Source organism: Solanum lycopersicum, chromosome 9, assembly GCF_036512215.1.
Source record: "Solanum lycopersicum chromosome 9, SLM_r2.1".
Classification (NCBI taxonomy): Eukaryota; Viridiplantae; Streptophyta; class Magnoliopsida; order Solanales; family Solanaceae; genus Solanum; species Solanum lycopersicum.
The window spans coordinates 8,570,418-8,588,675 of record NC_090808.1 but is presented as its reverse complement, the minus strand read 5'-3'; the positions used below and the strand labels follow the sequence as shown (position 1 = coordinate 8,588,675).

At 30.8% G+C, this 18,258-nt stretch overlaps 1 protein-coding gene and 1 long non-coding RNA gene across 2 annotated transcripts; one reads left to right on the top strand and one right to left on the bottom strand.

The window, feature by feature from the left end:
* Window positions 1-4,121: 4,121 nt before the first annotated feature.
* Window positions 4,122-8,331, top strand: LOC104649037 (homeobox-leucine zipper protein HDG11-like). Its single transcript, XM_010327474.4, has 4 exons — window positions 4,122-6,314; window positions 6,565-6,682; window positions 7,535-7,717; window positions 7,932-8,331. Exons 1-4 carry the CDS (start codon window positions 6,151-6,153, stop codon window positions 8,136-8,138), a joined length of 672 nt encoding a protein of 223 aa, XP_010325776.2. The 5' UTR covers window positions 4,122-6,150; the 3' UTR covers window positions 8,139-8,331.
* Window positions 8,332-9,590: 1,259 nt separating this feature from the next.
* Window positions 9,591-16,739, bottom strand: LOC112942190 (uncharacterized). The gene is made up of 3 exons (XR_003248258.2): window positions 16,578-16,739; window positions 11,442-11,561; window positions 9,591-9,904 (listed from the first exon to the last, which is right to left on the bottom strand). It is a non-coding gene; the product is annotated as an uncharacterized lncRNA (long non-coding RNA).
* Window positions 16,740-18,258: the final 1,519 nt, after the last annotated feature.

Genomic DNA, 18,258 nt, shown 5'->3' with positions numbered 1-18,258 from the left:
GAGATGAAAGAAGGAGAGAAAGAACAAGAGGAGAAGAAAATGAAAGAGAACAAACAAGAGGAAAAGAAAATTAATGAAAAATAAGAAAAGAAGCAAGAAGAAGATAGAAAAGAAGCGGAGATCGACCATAATAAAGAAGAAAAAAAAGAAGAGGAGAAGCAGGTCGAAGAAGAAAAAAAGAGGAAAAGCAGGTAGAAGATCAAGAAAAAGAAGATGAGAAGCAGATAGAAGAAAGTATTAAAGTGGATGTGAGAGGAACTGTTATGAAGCTCAATGGTGATTAAGATAATTTATTTTTAAGTGGGTTTTAAGACATTGATTTTGAAATGATTGGGTTTTGGTTGTTGATGATAAAGATGTTTGAGATGCTCGAGACATAATTTAAAAAGATGTTTAAGTATTTTAAAATAGAATAATATGGAGGAGTTCATGAATCCTTCTTTTTTATACACTAAAAAATAAATGTTATCGTTGTAAAAGTACCACTTTGTACTTAGTTACCGTTGTAAAATTTGAATAATTGAGTATAGTCACTGCTGATAAAAAATATATAGATAATTAAGACAGTCGATACTTGTTCATGTGCTTGGTGTATATTTTAACAACGACATCTACACTTCAACAGTAATAAGGTATATACGGGTTGATATCATGATCCTTAAATGATCTATACTACACCTATTAGAATATGACGCTTTAATATAAATCGTAGCTAGTATAATTGAAAAGGGAGAATGATTAATTGAAATTAAATTATATTATTGAAATTTATTCAATCAAGTAAGTTTAAAAAAGTCATTTAAGGGTCTAAATACATTGAGAGTCGATATAGATGATGTATGAGAAAGAGTTGTAGTTATTCAATCAATATCTTCAATGTAATATGTGAGAAAGCAACGTATGTTGAGACAATGTTGATTGTTCAACCTATATAATTCATTGATCACCACCCTCAATATGTATGGAACCTTACATGATGTTTTAGAAGTTTATAGGTTGAACAATCAACATTTTCTCAATATACTTTGCTTTCTCACATATTACATTGAAGATATTGATTGAATAACTACAACTCTTTCTCATACATCATCTATATCGACTCTCAATGTATTTAGACCCTTAAATGACTTTTTTAAACTTACTTGATTGAATAAATTTCAATAATATAATTTAATTTCAATTAATCATTCTCCCTTTTCAATTATACTAGCTACGATTTATATTAAAACGTCATATTCTAGTAGGTGTAGTATAGATCATTTAAGGATCATGATATCAACCCGTATATACCTTATTACTGTTGAAGTGTAGATGTCGTTGTTAAAATATACACCAAGCACATGAACAAGTATCGATTGTCTTAATTATTATATATTTTGATCAACAGTGACTATACTCAATTTAATTTTTATAACGGTAACAAAGTACAAAATGGTACTTTTTCAATATCAACGTCTGATATTTTGACAATTCTTTAATGTGTTATTTATCATGCCTTTTTTTATTTAGGGAATTAAAAATAATATGCATGAGGAAAATTCACCGTTTTAATGGGGGGAAAATCATTGCATTATCATAAATTTTCATATATTAATTATACACACCTTAACACACAACGAGTGGACTCAATTATAAACATTAATAGACAGTGTACAAAATGTATCTCATCGATATAAGATCATGAATAAATTCGATAATTGACATTACATTGATCAAAATATTGGGATCCAAAATGAACAACACCTTCACATCCAGTAGCTTAGTTACAAAAAGATAATTAGTCAAATCTATCTAAGCTTTGTTGTTCTGTTGTGGACGGATCTCTTACAAATTGAAACTTTGTTAATCCTCTTGCTTTTGAAATTCTCGCAGATATGACACATTTTATTTTCTTCGACAATGGGTGGAAGAATATTCACACTTGGCTATTCTTCTGGCACACACCATTCCGACTCGATAGGGACAACATTAATAGATTCAGAGTATGGAAGGAGGTGTGTTTCAGTTAATAAAAGCGAAGAATATTCATAGATGCTCATACCATACTCATCGCCATGCTTCGATCTCAAAGTATTCATTGCATGAGCGCACGATATCTTGACCAAGTCATATTTCCTACAAGAATATGTCTTTTCTAATAGGTTAACAGTGGAAGTAGAACCTGAACCGAACAAGGTGAATTAATTTCCATCCCCATTTATGTTCTCTACGTACAAGGAATCGCCCTCGATCATTTTTTTCTTGGGATCCTTTCAGCATCCCACACTATATATTACCCTTTGGTTTAAGGACATATCCATGCCTCTCCCTAAACAATTCTCCAAATCTCTTAGCAACCGAATTAAATATGGATGCAACGGGGTACTCTCTCTCGTCTATCAACATAGCGTTAAGTGACTCCGCAATATTTGTGGTCATCACATCATACCTGTTGCCGAAGAAATATACTCTGCTCCATTTTTCAAAACCAACATCATGCTCAAGGACAAAGGCTGCCTCATGGGATTTATCCTTGAATTCCAAAAAATGATCATTGAACTCCTCCAAAGAAAATGCCTTTGTCGCGTTGTAGTATACATAAAGCGAATCTCCACATTGGTGATTTACCCGAAGATTTTTAGCAAGGTGTCTCATGAAATATCCGTGATGAACATGATTGTAAACCTTTGTAATACCGTTGGCAATGCTCTTGTGTACGAAAAAGGCAAATCATGTACGCTAACACCTTCCAATCATTTTTAGTTTCCATCATGGGCGGCTCAACATAATTCGAGGCCTAAAACGAAATTTTAGTTAGAGGCCTAAAATTTAAATAAATTTTACCTGTATTTATTTGTTTTTATAAATTTTTAGATGTAAGTTATTACTTAATTTTTTTTATAAATGATTTTTCAAATACTTTTTAAAAATATTATTTTTTAAGTAAGATTTTATCAATTCAACATTGAAACATCATTTAATTGAGAAAATCATTATATGAATCGATAATATAGTTCTATAAGTAATAAGTTGGTAAAATTTAAATAAAGATAAGAGTTTAGAATTATAGAATCTGATTCAAAAAGTTGATAACTTGTTATATCCTACTTTACTATAAAAATTACGAAGAAATAAAAGAATATTTGTAATTTACGTTGTTCAACACTTTTCGGCTATTGATTCATATTTTTAACAGAATATTACTCTAATTGTCAAAGATTTGAAGAAATAGAGTGCATAATAAGGAGTTAAAAAAGATTTTAAAAAATGTGAGTGTTAACAAAGAAAATATATATACACTTTTTATTATGAATAATTAATTTTTTTCATGAAAAATTAAACATGATTTTTTATTTATAGAAATTTGAGGCCCCTGAAAATTTGGGGCCTAGGCAGTGGCCTAAAAAATAATAGGCAAGAGCCGACACTGGTTTCCATAAGCAAACAGAGTCTAAGATTTAATATATTTTTCAAGAACTTCTTCTAGAAAGTAATGAAATAATTCATAATAACTTTTTTTGATAGTCACTGCTCATGTTTTTGTAAGATCCCTTAAATTTTTGACAATATCTAACAAAAGGATGAAAGTTGTTCACTTACAAATGCTTAAAGGATATTTTCTGTTAAAAATGATACTTTAAGGATGTAATTTAAGTTTAGGGTATAATTAAAGGATATTTTCTGCTAAAAATGATACTTTAAGGATGTAATTTAAGTTTGGGGTACAGTTTACGGATGTTTTTGGCGTAAAACTCTAAAAGGGAATGACCTACACGCTCAAACACAATACTTTCAAGAGCTCTTATATTTCCACATTGTACAAATCCAAATACACTCTAGTTATTGGACGGTAGGGACACCAATGTCGCTAAAGTACGACGAAAGGTATCTGCATATCATTTATGATAATTCGGGGTATATTTATCCCTTTTCCCTTTAAACTAATGTCTAACTCAAAAACATCAATGTCTAACTCCTTTAGGACAAAAATTCGCTAATTAAACATGTTTGGCGTGTGGCTGAAAGGACCCAACGCTATATGATCTCACATACCTTGTAGGATTAAATCCTTGGCTAAATCCACAACTATATTGAACGATCTTGACGAATCTTTCCCTTGCTGCTTCTTTCTCCTCTTTTCTCTTTTTTCCTTTCTCCAAGCCCTAGCGTAGATTTCCAATTTTCTAAATCGACCAAAATATGATTTGACCCATATTAAACTCCTAAAAATGTATTAAAATAATAGGTCAAGGATTAGACTAAAGTACCCTTCCAAAATTTGGATTGTACTTTCCTTAATCAAACAGCCCAACTTCCAAAGGGTGTATCTCACTCATACAAACTCGAAATAGCGCAAACTTGGCGGGTTGGAGAGATCATTCCAAGAGATTTATTACCATATATAGAAGTACATCTAACTCATGATCTAGGAGTTATGGCCATTTGAAATTGACGAACACTCAACTTATTCTAACTTAACAAATTTTTCAGATTTTTCATTCTTTCCAAAAATGGCTATTTTCAATTCTTAAATTCTTCCTAGTTAATTTGATTTGCGAGATGTTACACCTCATTACAAAATATTAGGAATTATTGAAATACACTAATGAATTACATTGGAGTGACACGATGAAAACTTTTGAATTTGACTCGGGCTAATGCCATCTCACTGTAGTGAGAATTGTGACGTTATAGTACTTTTGGTGTAGCGCTTGGTAGATCACTCTAAGAGGGTATTTAAGCTAGGACTATGGACCATAGTTGGTGTAGGTGATAGATATATTGATTTCCAATTTATGTTCTGTGTTCATGTTAACTGTTTAACTAGTATTACTTGTACATTTCGTGTTCTTGGAGATAGGGGAATGTTATGGATATTCATTGTTATTCTTATATGATGAACGGTCTTAAATACTTGTTAATTTTACAAGTGTGAATTGTTTCATTTGCCGTTGTGATTATTTTGATGTTTTTGACTTTCAATTGGCTCGTGTACCACACCTTGTAAATAAGGTATATCGATTGGCTCGAGTACCACACCTAATACATATTCTATTATGATTTGCTCAGGTACCACACCTGATACAAGTTCTATCATGGATGAATATATGTATGTTTTGATGTACTTGTGTGTTGGTCTGTGAGTGGTTGCATTAGTTTGTTAATATGCTGGAGTGGTTCTTGTATCATCGGGATTGCATGTTAATTAAGCACCATAAATGATGTTTTAGAGATCGGGGTTGTATAGCTACAAGTTTTATGTTTCTTCTAATTATTTACTAGATATTATGTGGTGAATTCGGATTAACTAATCATGCCTGTTAATACATGTTGTTTGTATTGATACTATTAGTGTTATGTTACTTACTTATTTGGTGTAGTCTGGTTGCAGGATCATCTATGTTTCCTAGATGAAGATGATGTTGATCGATCCACAACAACTTCTACTCCTCTCTTCCTTATAAGATCCATTTTGTTAAACCTTTTTTATGGCATATTGGTTAATGTTTTGTGATGACAAAGTCACCGCTAATACTTATATTTAGTGGCAACTCAAAAAGTCGTAAAAAATAGCATTTAGTTTATGGAAGTACTTGCCACAACTCCAATGTCGCCAGTAAACACTTACAGTGGCAATTTTGTGGCGACTTTTGTCGCTGCATAAAGCCCAATTTCTTGTGGTGAATTATGATGAGATTTGTGTCTTGATTTAATATTTGTATTCTTAAGAAGTTCTTTTATCTTTTAGACTAGCTCTTAGAAAGGGTTTTCCGTTGTATGTGCAAAAAATGTTTTTTATTGTAATTAAGGTTGAGATTGGTTCTTTTATTTTATTAAGGTGAAATATCTTTTTCTTTTTACTTTTGCGTTATCAAGTTTAAATTAGGTGGTAAAAATCCTCCTATCTATGTGTTAGAATAAGTGCTCACACGAGCTAATAGTTGAGCCTGTGACACAAAACAAATTAAGCTCTTCAGTTTACTTATAAGCTAAGTACTTTTATATACATTAAAAGAAACTTTGACTTTGACCAACCATATTTATGAATGTTAGACTATTTAATCTTATTTCATTAAATGTTTTTTCCACAAAAATTCATGATTTCATTTCGAAGACCCTATAAATCCAAGATTGGACAAGTTTTCTTCTACATAAATTTTTTCATTGAGGATGAACTTTATTTGTTCATCACCTTTTTATTTTCTCTCTTGTTTCATTCTTCTCTCGTTTATGACTTCTCAAAATGATGCATGTGTTGGGTCATCTTCTGGTCAACACATCGGAAAATCGATTTTTCAACATTCCTATCAACAAATAATTGAGAAACTTGAAGAGTGAGTTTGTTGTATATATAATTTTTTGCCTTTTTTTTTTCCTTTTATATTTTCTGAATTTTTACTCATTGATGATGTTCTTTATGATGTCTATCATAAGTTTTTGTGCATCTAACTACAAAAAATGAGCAATTATTATTTTTGATAGTTGAAATCTGTATATTTTAGATATGTGACTTAACTTATGTTGTTAATTTTTTTTTATGTAATTGAATTTCTTCATTGTAACATACATTTTGTTTTTTATTAGGGTGTTTAGCCAAAATCCAAATCCAGGAAATGATGTGATAGATCAATTGAGTGAGGATCTAGGGCTTGATGCAACACAAGTCAAGATTTGGTTTTATGACAAAGGAAACGACATCAAGGTTTTTATTATAATTTTTTTATGATCACTTGAAATATATATATTTATGCTGTGTACATATAAATGTTAAATGTTCCTATGATAATATGTTCAAATTATTGACTTTTATGGACAAATGGAAGTTTTTAGAAAATAACAAAGGCTTTTAAAATGCTAATTGTTATGGGTTTGACATATGTGCGTGACACTTCAAAGTTTTTAATTTATTTTTTTTTGGTTAAATTCATGTTTTGATTATTGATCTGCTTTATTTCGATTTTGATCCTTATGTTATGTTTGGCTATGCACATTAAACCTTCAATTAAATGAAATCTTTTATTTTGCTCCTTTAAGCTTATGGATGTTAAATAGTTATCATAATCCATGTTTAAAACATATTTAACTTAATTGAAGGTTTAATATGCTTAGTCAAATAATCCAAGAACCAAAATCAAATAATAAAACAATAATTCAGGGATCAAAAATATTATTGCCCTATAGTGTAATTAGTTTCTAAAATACAGTTGATTAACACAAAATATTATGTTATGTCTAATGTTTACAATAAGTTAGAAAATTTTAGATAGGGTCTAATGGTTTTTCAATAGATTTTAGGTTTGCTAGCTCTCAAATAAAATCTTTAGACCATGATCTAAAATAATTCTATAAGTTTTTAGCACAATAAAAAGATGACCACTTACTAGAGAAATGTCTCAAAAGGAGACGATTGATGAATTATTTTGCTAAACTACTCCTCATCAATGTTATCACAATAATAATGATTTAGTCACAGTTTTATTTTTTAAAATTATATCTTTCACTATTAACATATATATTGTAATTAAATTGTCATATTGAATTATACTTATTTCAGGCCCAACAAATCATGGAGGAACAAAGTAAGATTGAGCATTTGAAAAACAAAATTATGTATTCAGAGAATTTTCAAATGTGTTTGAATTTGAAGCAACAATTTTGTGCTGCTAGCAACAATCCTGAGCAACAACGAGCTATCCTACAAGACTTGCTAAATGAATATGCTAAATTTGGAGAAGATGTTAGTTTTCATTTCCTATTATTTAACTATATGCTACTTGGATACTTTAAAAATATTTCTGAATTTGTGTCCTAACCTTCAAAAATGAACTATTTTTGAAGGATTCAACAACACAAATCCAGTATTATTTTTAAAAAGTTTGAGTAACATAGTATATAATTATTTTTTATATATATTGTATGACTCACGTGTTTTCTTGCCTATCCCATGACAGGTTATGATGATATCGAAGATAATTGATCACTTCATTGAAGATATGGAAGGATATCATGACATATTGTTTTCCGAATTTGAATCCAAACTAGATAGTCTTAGTAATTACAAAGATCCCAAAGGCCTAGATTTGGAGCTTAGATTGGGTTATTACAAAGATCCCAATGGCCTAGATTTGGAGCTTAAATTGGGATTGAAAAGTGATTAATGAAAGGATTAAGTGGTAACAATGAACAAGTTGTTTTTAGTATTTTCTCAAGTATAATCATGCAGCTATATCTGTCATCTAATAAACTATATATGTTAAGTTTCTCCATATATTTACTATATGTAATGTTGGATTTACCAAATCCCTACTTTTTAAGCTTAACTCCCAAAATAAAGTTACAATTGACTTTTTATTCTTCTCGTCTCTAATACCTAGTGATTGAACATGTTTTAAGATTTTTATACATTAACAGTAGATTGAATTTCAAATCTAATGAGAGTTTAAGTTAGCTATATTGTAATCAATATATCTGAAAGAGTTTGTGCTATAAACTAGAAAATAGTAGGTACGTTGATAGGAACCTTGTTGCTATTTCCATAAATGGCTATTTATTAGTAAGATTTTACATGCAACGTCTTGTACTCCCTCCAGAACGTACCATTGAAACTCCTACTGATTATACCTAAGTCCAAACCGATAAATGAATGATATATGTTTGATAATGCACGACCATCACGTAATCTTGAGTAATTAGTATTATAGATTTTTACTTCATAAATCACTTAATTGTGGTAAGTTTTGGTATAAACATCTAGTGAGAATGATGTTTTTTAATTGGAAAGAAAACACAAATACCACAAAATTATTTGGTTCTTGATGATTAATTGAACATTTTCATTAGTAATTATTAGAGTCCACCTATTTGAATTTAAAGATTGTAGTTAATTTTAAATTCAATTGCCATAGTGTTGTAAAATATTCGCAATATAAAATTATCTACGACAATAAATATATAGACAAGATATATGGAAATGCTTTCTTATTTTTTTTTTTTTGTACTTTTTCATTGATCCTTTAATAAAATATTCATCGGCTATTTATAGTACAAAATATCTCTTCAAAGTTACATGAATTAAAGTGTTCATTTATTTCGTACATGAACTTCAAAGATAGTTACAGATGAGTTTTGAAGTGAGTTACAAATAACATCCACATTAATGCATTTATAACACTCGCCCTTAGATTTCCATAGATAATTGTCTCGTTAAAACCTTATTAGGAAAAATCCTGTGGGAAAAAGCCTAGTGAAGAAAAAAGAGTACACACATCTTATAATATGCCTTGACTGCAAATTTTTTACTTGAAAAATCTGCAAATTTGACAAATGCATCACTTGAGAATTTTGCGCAGCAGTTCTAATGTTCAGAAAATTAATAAGCTAGGCACCTAGCAGATGCATCACGTGACTAAGAATAAAATTTTACGGATACATAAATGGATGTACTAAGAGCATGTGGTATTGCAATGAGAAGATGGTATTACAATGACTCAGTAACAACAAATAGCCTGCAACTTGATGTGTATATTGAGAGTATTCGAGGCAGCAAAACAATCAATAGCAAAGGCTACATGCTAGAACCCTGAATATTAAATGAAATTCACACCAATCTCTTTCATAGTTTCTTACTATAGTAAAGAAAGATCAGTTAATTCTAAAAGAAGCAACACATAATAAATATTTGTTGTTCATATAGATTGAGTTCATAAACATTCCAACATAAGCAACACAAAATAATTCTCAGCATGTCACCACGACTCTTGACAAAAATCCTATATGTACACCTATAGATTGAGTATAAAATTTTCATTTACAGTAGGTAGTAAACTGAAGCTGCTGTAAATACCGTCTGTAGACACTTAACGATGAAGGACATCAGTAAATTATGTTGCATTTTGAGCTTCCAGCTTTGACGCTTAACCAATTCCTTCAAAATCAGTATGGTCCAAGCATGTAAAGTAAAATGGAATACAAATACACTTTAAAAATAGGTACAAATACACTTAAGAGTCAACTTAAGGTGGAGAAATAATATAATATTAGAAACAATATTTCTTTGTTAGAAAATTAGTGAAGAAGCCTAAGTAGAAAGACAAGGGTAAGTAGAAATAAGTTACAAGAATAAAAGCAAAAGAATGGACTAACTCTACATGAGTTATAAAGGCAAGGGTATGTTTATGGCTATTACTAGATTTACCTTCAGCAGTTTTGTTGGTATTATTTGTTGGGTAACTCAGAGGAGACAAACCCTGACCTATTACGTTACTCTGATTTGGTTATCAGCAAATGTGCTGGTATGATCTGTTGGGTTAATATGAGAAGATATATCCTGACCTATTACATTACTCTGATTTGGTATAGCAACAACTGTGTTGGTATAATCTGTTGGGTTGCTTTGAGTAGACAGACCCTAACATATAGGTTATTTTGATTTTGTGTAGTTGGAGATACCTCAGAAATGATTGGACTGATACTTTGAGTTGATTGTTACAATGGTTGGGGTACTACGTTGTTGAGGAGAAACTATAGTGGACATGAAAACAGTTGGCATGCTATAACGAATAGCAGGAGTACTCCTACTTGAGGATTTGCCATGACCTCTACCTCGAGCCATATATGTAAACAAATTTAACTATATATTGTTGTTAGATCATGACTATTACAAAATAGAATAAGACATTGTCCATAATAATGAGAACTATTACAGTAAAAGAAAGTAGAGTGAAACACTTATTAAAATCAGTAAATAACTATAAGTAATTCTTATAAGGAATCCTCTATATTAACTGTAAGTAATTCTAATAAATGCATAGTAAACTAGTATGTATAACAATTATTAAAGCTCCAATTAGTAGATTTAATTAAGAGTTAAAATAAGATATAGAATACACATATTTAAAAGAAGAAATTAAAGAACATTGTCCTAAATAAAAAATCAGAAACAAACAAAATACATTGAAAATAAAATAGCAGATTATCAAACACTAGTCATTATTTATGTCTTCTTCAAACTCTTCCTCTTCCTCATTTTCAGAACATTCAATCTTACTTCAAGCTAAACAAAATGGAAAGAGTACATCTTTAGAATATCATATTTTCTTAACACCCAAACTACTAAAATCTCTATTTTTAGTGGTCGAGTGAAACGATTTCTATTTAGGCTTCATATTTTGCAACTGGAAAACGATAGTATGTGGAGTTGAAACTAAAAACAATGGTAATTTGATATCCTAATGCAAAATTTTGAACGAAATTCCTAGTGGGGGTTCCTTTTTTTCCGAGAGAAAGAGTTGAAAGTCATCAAAATCGTGTGGAAATACTGTAAATTGGAGCAAGGGTTTTGATTTTACAACTGGTTCTTTCTAAACCCAACTTGGGAAATTGATTCCCCTTGATAATTGAACCAACAAATCCATTTAGGGAAACTGAAGCTTTGAAATTGAAAATGGAGTTTGAGCGCTTACCTTTCTTGATGGAGACTTGCTTCAAATCTTCGAGATGGAAACTCGCTTGCAAGCTTCGAGTGTTACCAGCTTCGAGATGGAGTTTTAGAGATGGAGGATTGGAGTTTCTGAGCTTCATCTCTGAAAAGTGTGAGTGAGTGTAAATATTTTGTGCCCTATGTATCACTTTTAAAAAATTGCAACAAAAATTAGTGACAGATTATAACATCCGTCACTTTCAAATAAATATATATATCTAGAAAAAATTATATTGACAGATATTTTCGTCACTGTATAATATAAATTTTACAAATATATATATATAAGTTTAGCGACCTTTTTTATGTCGCTAGTTTTGTCGCAAAAAATTAATTTAATTTGTCACCCTTATTTTGTTTCTAAATTCATAGGGATAATTAGGCGCCAAAATTTCGTGCTAATATTTAGCGATGAGTTAAATATTCCGTTGCAAATTCATCGCTATATTATAAATCAAAAAATCAATTGTTAATTTTGCAATAAAATGATAATTCCGTCACAAATCCGTCGTTATATAGTGATGGAATATAGTTTATTGCTAAAAGTTATTTTTTAGTAGTGAAATATATCTATGATAATTTAGTGAAATATGATTATATTGTATTTTGTTTTTTCTTAAAATTTAAATCTAGTTGAAGTTCATCGATCTCTAACTTTTCTTATTGCATCCAAGAGCTCCAATGTTGTCTTTTTGAACTGCACCATACATTTGTGAAGAGTTCAAGATGCGATAAGTGCTTCCTTATGTGTAACTAGTTCCAAGGGTATAGTATCATCTTCAACTTCATCCTCAACATTATTTTTTACATAGTATTTTCAATGAATATATATCACTTTGAACATGTATCACTTTCACTCGTATAATCCAACAAGTCATTAACATTCATTTTATTGTGGTAAACCAAAAATCTGTGTTCAAACTCCCAAAGTAGCTTCTCGGCACCTAGGTAGGCTAGATTAACTTATTAGTTAGAATCAGTGTTTTCAAAAACGTTTTGGGGGCGAATCCCAGGGCGAGTTTCGGGGCAAGGCGTACCAAAAACGCTCTGGGTGTAAATTAAAAACGTAGATCCATAAGGCATAAGTCCTAAAATTTGAGGTGTAGGTCCTGAACATAAAAACGTAAGTCCTGGGTGTAAAAACGTACACCAGGGCGTTTTTTACTTCTTTTTTTTATTTTTATTTTTGCTTTAAATCTTATTTTTGTTATTGATTACTGATACTTCTCAAATAATAATTTTAATCATTTTTTCTTCATTGTTGAATATTAATTCTTATCTCACATAAAAATCGTAATTCATTGAAAAGTTTACTTTTGCCTATTTTATTAGTAATAAAACTATAAAATTGAGTATACATGCGACTACGCCTCGTAGATCCATGGGACTTACGCTCCGTGTCTCGACTCTTACGCCTCGCCCCATACTTTATAAAACGCATCGCCTCACGCCCTCGCCTTATAAAACACTGGTTAAATTTACTTCTGAATACACAATATTTGTAGAATTCTAGAAGATTTCAAGATTAGGCTTTTAGACAGCGAGAGTAGATGGATAAAATGTGTTGGTTATTTTTATTTGTTGTGGAAAAGTATTAGGGTAGATGATGTCGATGCTATGAGTAATAGTGGGTGTTTATCCTAAGGTTTTCAGTCTTTGAAAAATCGAATTTGAGGTGGGTTCATGATACATATAATGATTAAGTGAATGGATTACGTGGTCAAAACAGACTTCTAGCCTAGTTATAAATGATAGAAAGGGATTTCAGAAGAAGGATGTGTACTTTTTAATAGATCCAACATTGAGCTTTTTGTATGAATGAGCTAACTAATCGAGTCGGAATCTATCTAAGAAGGGTCATGCAAGCTAGGATAATGGACCATAGTTGGTGTAGGTTATTGTTAAATTGTTTTTCAATTTATGTTATGTGTTCATATTAACAGTTTAACTAGTATTGCTTGTAAAGTTCATGTTCTAGGAGATAAGGGAATGAATGTTAGGGATATTCGTTGTTATTTTCATCTAATGATTTTTCTTAAATAATTGTTTATTTTACGTGCTAAGTGTTAGTTGTTTCATTTGTGGTTGTGATTATTTAGATGTTTTTGACTTTCGATTGACTAAAATACCACAATGTAAACAATGTATGTCGAATACAGATTCTATTATAATTTGCTCGGATACGATACCTAATACAAGCTCTATCATAGATGAATTTATATAGTTTTGATGTGCTTGTGTGTGTTGGTTTGTGAGTAGTCGAATTATTTTGTTAATTTGGTGGAGTGGTTCTTGTATAATCGGGATTGCATGTCAATTAAGCACCATAGATGGTGTTTTAGAGATCCTTGGGTGGTTCGGCTTTCTTAAAGAGTGCATTGAATTTGGGTTGAGTCCAAGTGGATACGTAAAAATTTGGAGGAGTCCAACTAAATTGGCTAAGGGCCAAAGGTCAGGGTTGGTGGCATGGGATCTTAAGTGAGGTGACATATTGATTAACAAGGATAGTTGGTATATTTGAATTAAAAATTAGAATATAATTCTAGTGTTTGGCAGGATTGGTAAGCTCAAGAAGCATGCATGTGACAAGGGGAATAGAATATATTAGGACAGATAGGAGGGTGGAATGATTCCTACCGATGAAGTTGGCAGTGGAATGAGATAGGGAGGCCTGAGATAGAATGTATGAGTTCAAAGATAGCTAGTATACCTACTAGTAGTAAAAGTTGTTGAAAGATCAGAGTTGTATAGCTTCAAGTTTTATGTTTCTTTTAATTATTTTCATGATATTATGGGGTGGATTTAGGTCAACTATTAAGCCTACTAATACATGTTGTTTGCACTGATACTGCTCTTGTTGTGTTACTTAGTATAGTCTGGTTGAAGAATCATCGATTTTTCAGAGATGAAGATGATGGTATTCCACAACAAATTCTAATCCTCTATTCCTTATGATGGGAATTATGTCTTGTTTTAATATTTGTATTCTTTTGGAAACTCTTGTACCTCTTAGATTAGTTATTAGACAGGGTTTTTCATCGTATGTGCAAAAAAGCTTTTTGTTGTAATTAAGGTTGACATTGATTCTTTTAAAATATTAAAAGGTGAAATATCATGTTTCTCCTTAATTCTGCATTATCAGTTTTAAATTAGATGGTAAAGATACTCCTATTTAGGTGTTAGAATAGATGCCCACAAAACCAAATTAAGTTCTTCATCTTTAATTTACTTAGAGAAAATGATCTAACATCTCTCTCCCCCCCCCAAACCAATATCCGAAATTCCAACAACACACTCCAACTTCACGAGTATTCTATTACCCACTTGAATTTTATATTGCTCTAATTTCTACACACCTAAGTGTTGACCTGTTATTGGAGGTGTTGTCACTGCCTCTAGGTGCATTAGAAGCAAAAATTTGACGAAACATTTCTTCTCCAACTGTCATCTTCCCCAACTTTAAATAACCTATTATTTCTTCTTCCCCACCACTAATTCTTGTTCGTTTTGTAAAAAATTCACGATTTCCTCTCAAAATTAAGTAGGTTTCAGTTGTAAAAGTTCATCTCTACTTCAAATCTTGAATATAGGGTTTGTAATATGCTCTATTTTCTTATTTAGGTCTCTAATTAGATTTTGAATTTTCTTAAAATTCATCAAAAAAGTCAAATGAAAACATGATTAAGCTTTGTATGGATGAATCAGACCCAATGCTCAATGCTGTAGTGAGATACAAACACGAAATTTTGCTGTATCTGCAAACTTCTTAGTCGAAATTAAATCGGGGAAGAAGATTTTGGTCTTTCCCATGCTATAGTGTATGTATTTTTTCTTGTATTCTTGCTATACTTTATTTTGAACGATGCAATGTACTATTATGGATAATTTTCAACCTAAAAATTGCATACTTTTTTGATGGAGGGACAAAAAAGAAGTGGATTCAAGATCAAGTTTTATCCTTCCAAGATTGGTGAACAAAAATCAATAAGTTGGAGCAAGAATTACGTATTAGACGGGTTCATATTAATCTGTTGGGTTGTTTTGAGTAGACAGACCCTAACATATAGGTTATTTTGATTTTGTGTAGTTGGATGTGCCTCAGAAATGGTTGGACTGATACTTTGAGTTGATTGTTACAATGGTTGGGGTACCACCTTGTTGAGGAGAAACTATAGTGGACATGGAAACAGTTGGCATACTATAACGAATAGCAGGAGTACTCCTACTTGAGGATTTGCCATGACCTCTACCTCGAGCTATATATGTAAACAAATATAACATATATATTGTTGTTAGATCATGACTATTACTAAATAGAATTAGACATTGTCCATAATAATGAGAACTATTACAGTAAAAGAAAGTAGAGTGAAACACTTATCAAAATCTGTAAATAACTATAAGTAATTCTAATAAGGAATCCTCTATATTAACTGTAAGTAATTCTAATAAATGCATAGTTAACTAGTATGTATAACAATTATTAAAGCTCCAATTAGTAGATTTAATTAAGATTTAATAAGATATAGAATACACATATTTAAAAGAAGAAATTAAAGAACATTGTCCTAAATAAAAAATCAGAAACAAACAAAATACATTGAAAATACAATAGTAGATTATCAAACACTAGTCATTATTTATGTCTTCTTCAAACTCTTCCTCTTCCTCATTTTCAGAATATTCAATCTTACTTCAAGCTAAACAAAATGGAAAGAGTTCATCTTTAGAATGTCATATTTTCTTAACACCCAAACTACTAAAATCTCTATTTTTAGTGGTCGAGTGAAACGATTTCTATTTAGGCTTCATATTTTGCAACTGGAAAACGATAGTATGTGGAATTGAAACTAAAAAACAATGGTATATCGAGTTAATTTGATATCCTAATGCAAAATTTTGAATGAAATTCCTAGTGGGGGTTCCTTTTTTCAGAGAGAAAGAGTTGAAAGTCATCAAAATCGTGTGGAAATACTGTAAATTGGAGCAAGGGTTTTGATTTTATAACTGGTTCTTGCTAAACCCAACTTGGGAAATTGATTCCCCTTGATATATGAACCAACATATCCATTTATGGAAACTGAAGCTTTGAAATTGAAAATGGAGTTTGAGCGCTTACCTTTCTTGATGGGGACTTGCTTCAGAGCTACGAGATGGAAACTTGCTTGCAAGCTTCGAGTGTTACCAGCTTCGAGATGGGTTTTAGAGATGGAGGATTGGAGTTTTTGAGCTTCATCTCTGAAAAGAGTGAGTGTGAGTGTAAATATTTTGTGCCCTAAGAATCACTTTTAAAAAATTGCAACAAAAATTAGTGACGGATTATAACATCCGTCACTTTTAAATAAATATATATATCTAGAAAATATTATATATATATATATATATATATATATATATATATATATATATATATATATATAAGCGACCTTTTTTATGTCGCTAGTTCTTTCGCAAAATATTAATTTAATTTGTCTCCGTTATTTTGTTGCTAAATTCATAGGGAAAATTAGGGCGCTAATATTTAGCGACGAATTAAATATTTCGTTGCAAATTTATCTCTATATTATAAATAAATAAAAAAATTTAATTTTGCAACAAAATGATAATTTCGTCACAAATCCGTCGCTATATAGTGATGGAATATAGTTTTTCGCTAAACGTTGTATTTAAATAGTGAAATATATCTATGATAATTTAGTGAAATATGATTATATTGTGTGTTTTTTTGTTAAAATTTAAATCTAGTTGAAGCTCATCGATCTCTTACTTTTCTTATTGCATCCAAGAGCCCCAATGTTGTCTTTTCGAACTGCACCATACATTTGTGAAGAGTTTAAGATGCGATAAGTGTTTCCTTATGCGTAACTAGTTCCAAGGGTATAGTATCATCTTCAACTTCATCCTCAACATTATTTTTTACATAGTATCCACAATGAATATATATCACCTCAAAAATGTTTCATTGTGAACATGTATCACTTTCACTCGAATAATCCAACAGGTCATTAACATTCATTTTATTGTGGTAAACCAAAAATCTGTGTTCAAACTCCCAAAGTAGATTCTCGGCACCCAAGTAGGCTAGCTTAACTTAGTAGTTAGAATCAGTGTTTTCAAAAACATTTTTGGGGCAAATCCCAGGGTGAGTTTCGGGACGAAGCGTACCAAAAACGCTCTGGGCGTAAATTAAAAACGTAGATCCATAAGGCATAAGTCCTAAAATTTTAGGTGTAAGCCCTGAACATAAAAACGTAAGTTGTGGGTGTAAAAACGTACACTAGGGCGTTTTTTACTTTTTTTTTAATTTTTTTTTTTGCTTTAAATCATATTTTTGTTATCGATTACTGATATTTCTCAAATAATAATTTTAATCATTTTTTGTTTATTGTTGAATATTAATTCTTATCTCACATAAAAATCATAATTCATTGAAAAGTTTACTTTTACTTATTTTATTAGTAATAAAACTATAAAATTGATTATACATGTGACTACGCCCCGTAGATCCATGGGACTTACGCTCTGTGTCACGACGCTTACGCCTCGCCCCATACTTTATAAAACGCCTCGCCTCATGCCCTCTCCTTTTAAAATACTGATTAAATTTACTTCTGAATACACAATATTTTGTAGAATTCTAGAAGATATCAAAATTAGGCTTCTAGACAGCGAGTGTAGATTGATAAAATGTGTTGGTTATTTCTATTTGTGGTGGAAAAGTATTGGGGTAGATGATGTCGATGCTATGAGTAATAGTGGTTGTTTATCCTAAGGTTTTCAGTCTTTGAGAAATCGAATTT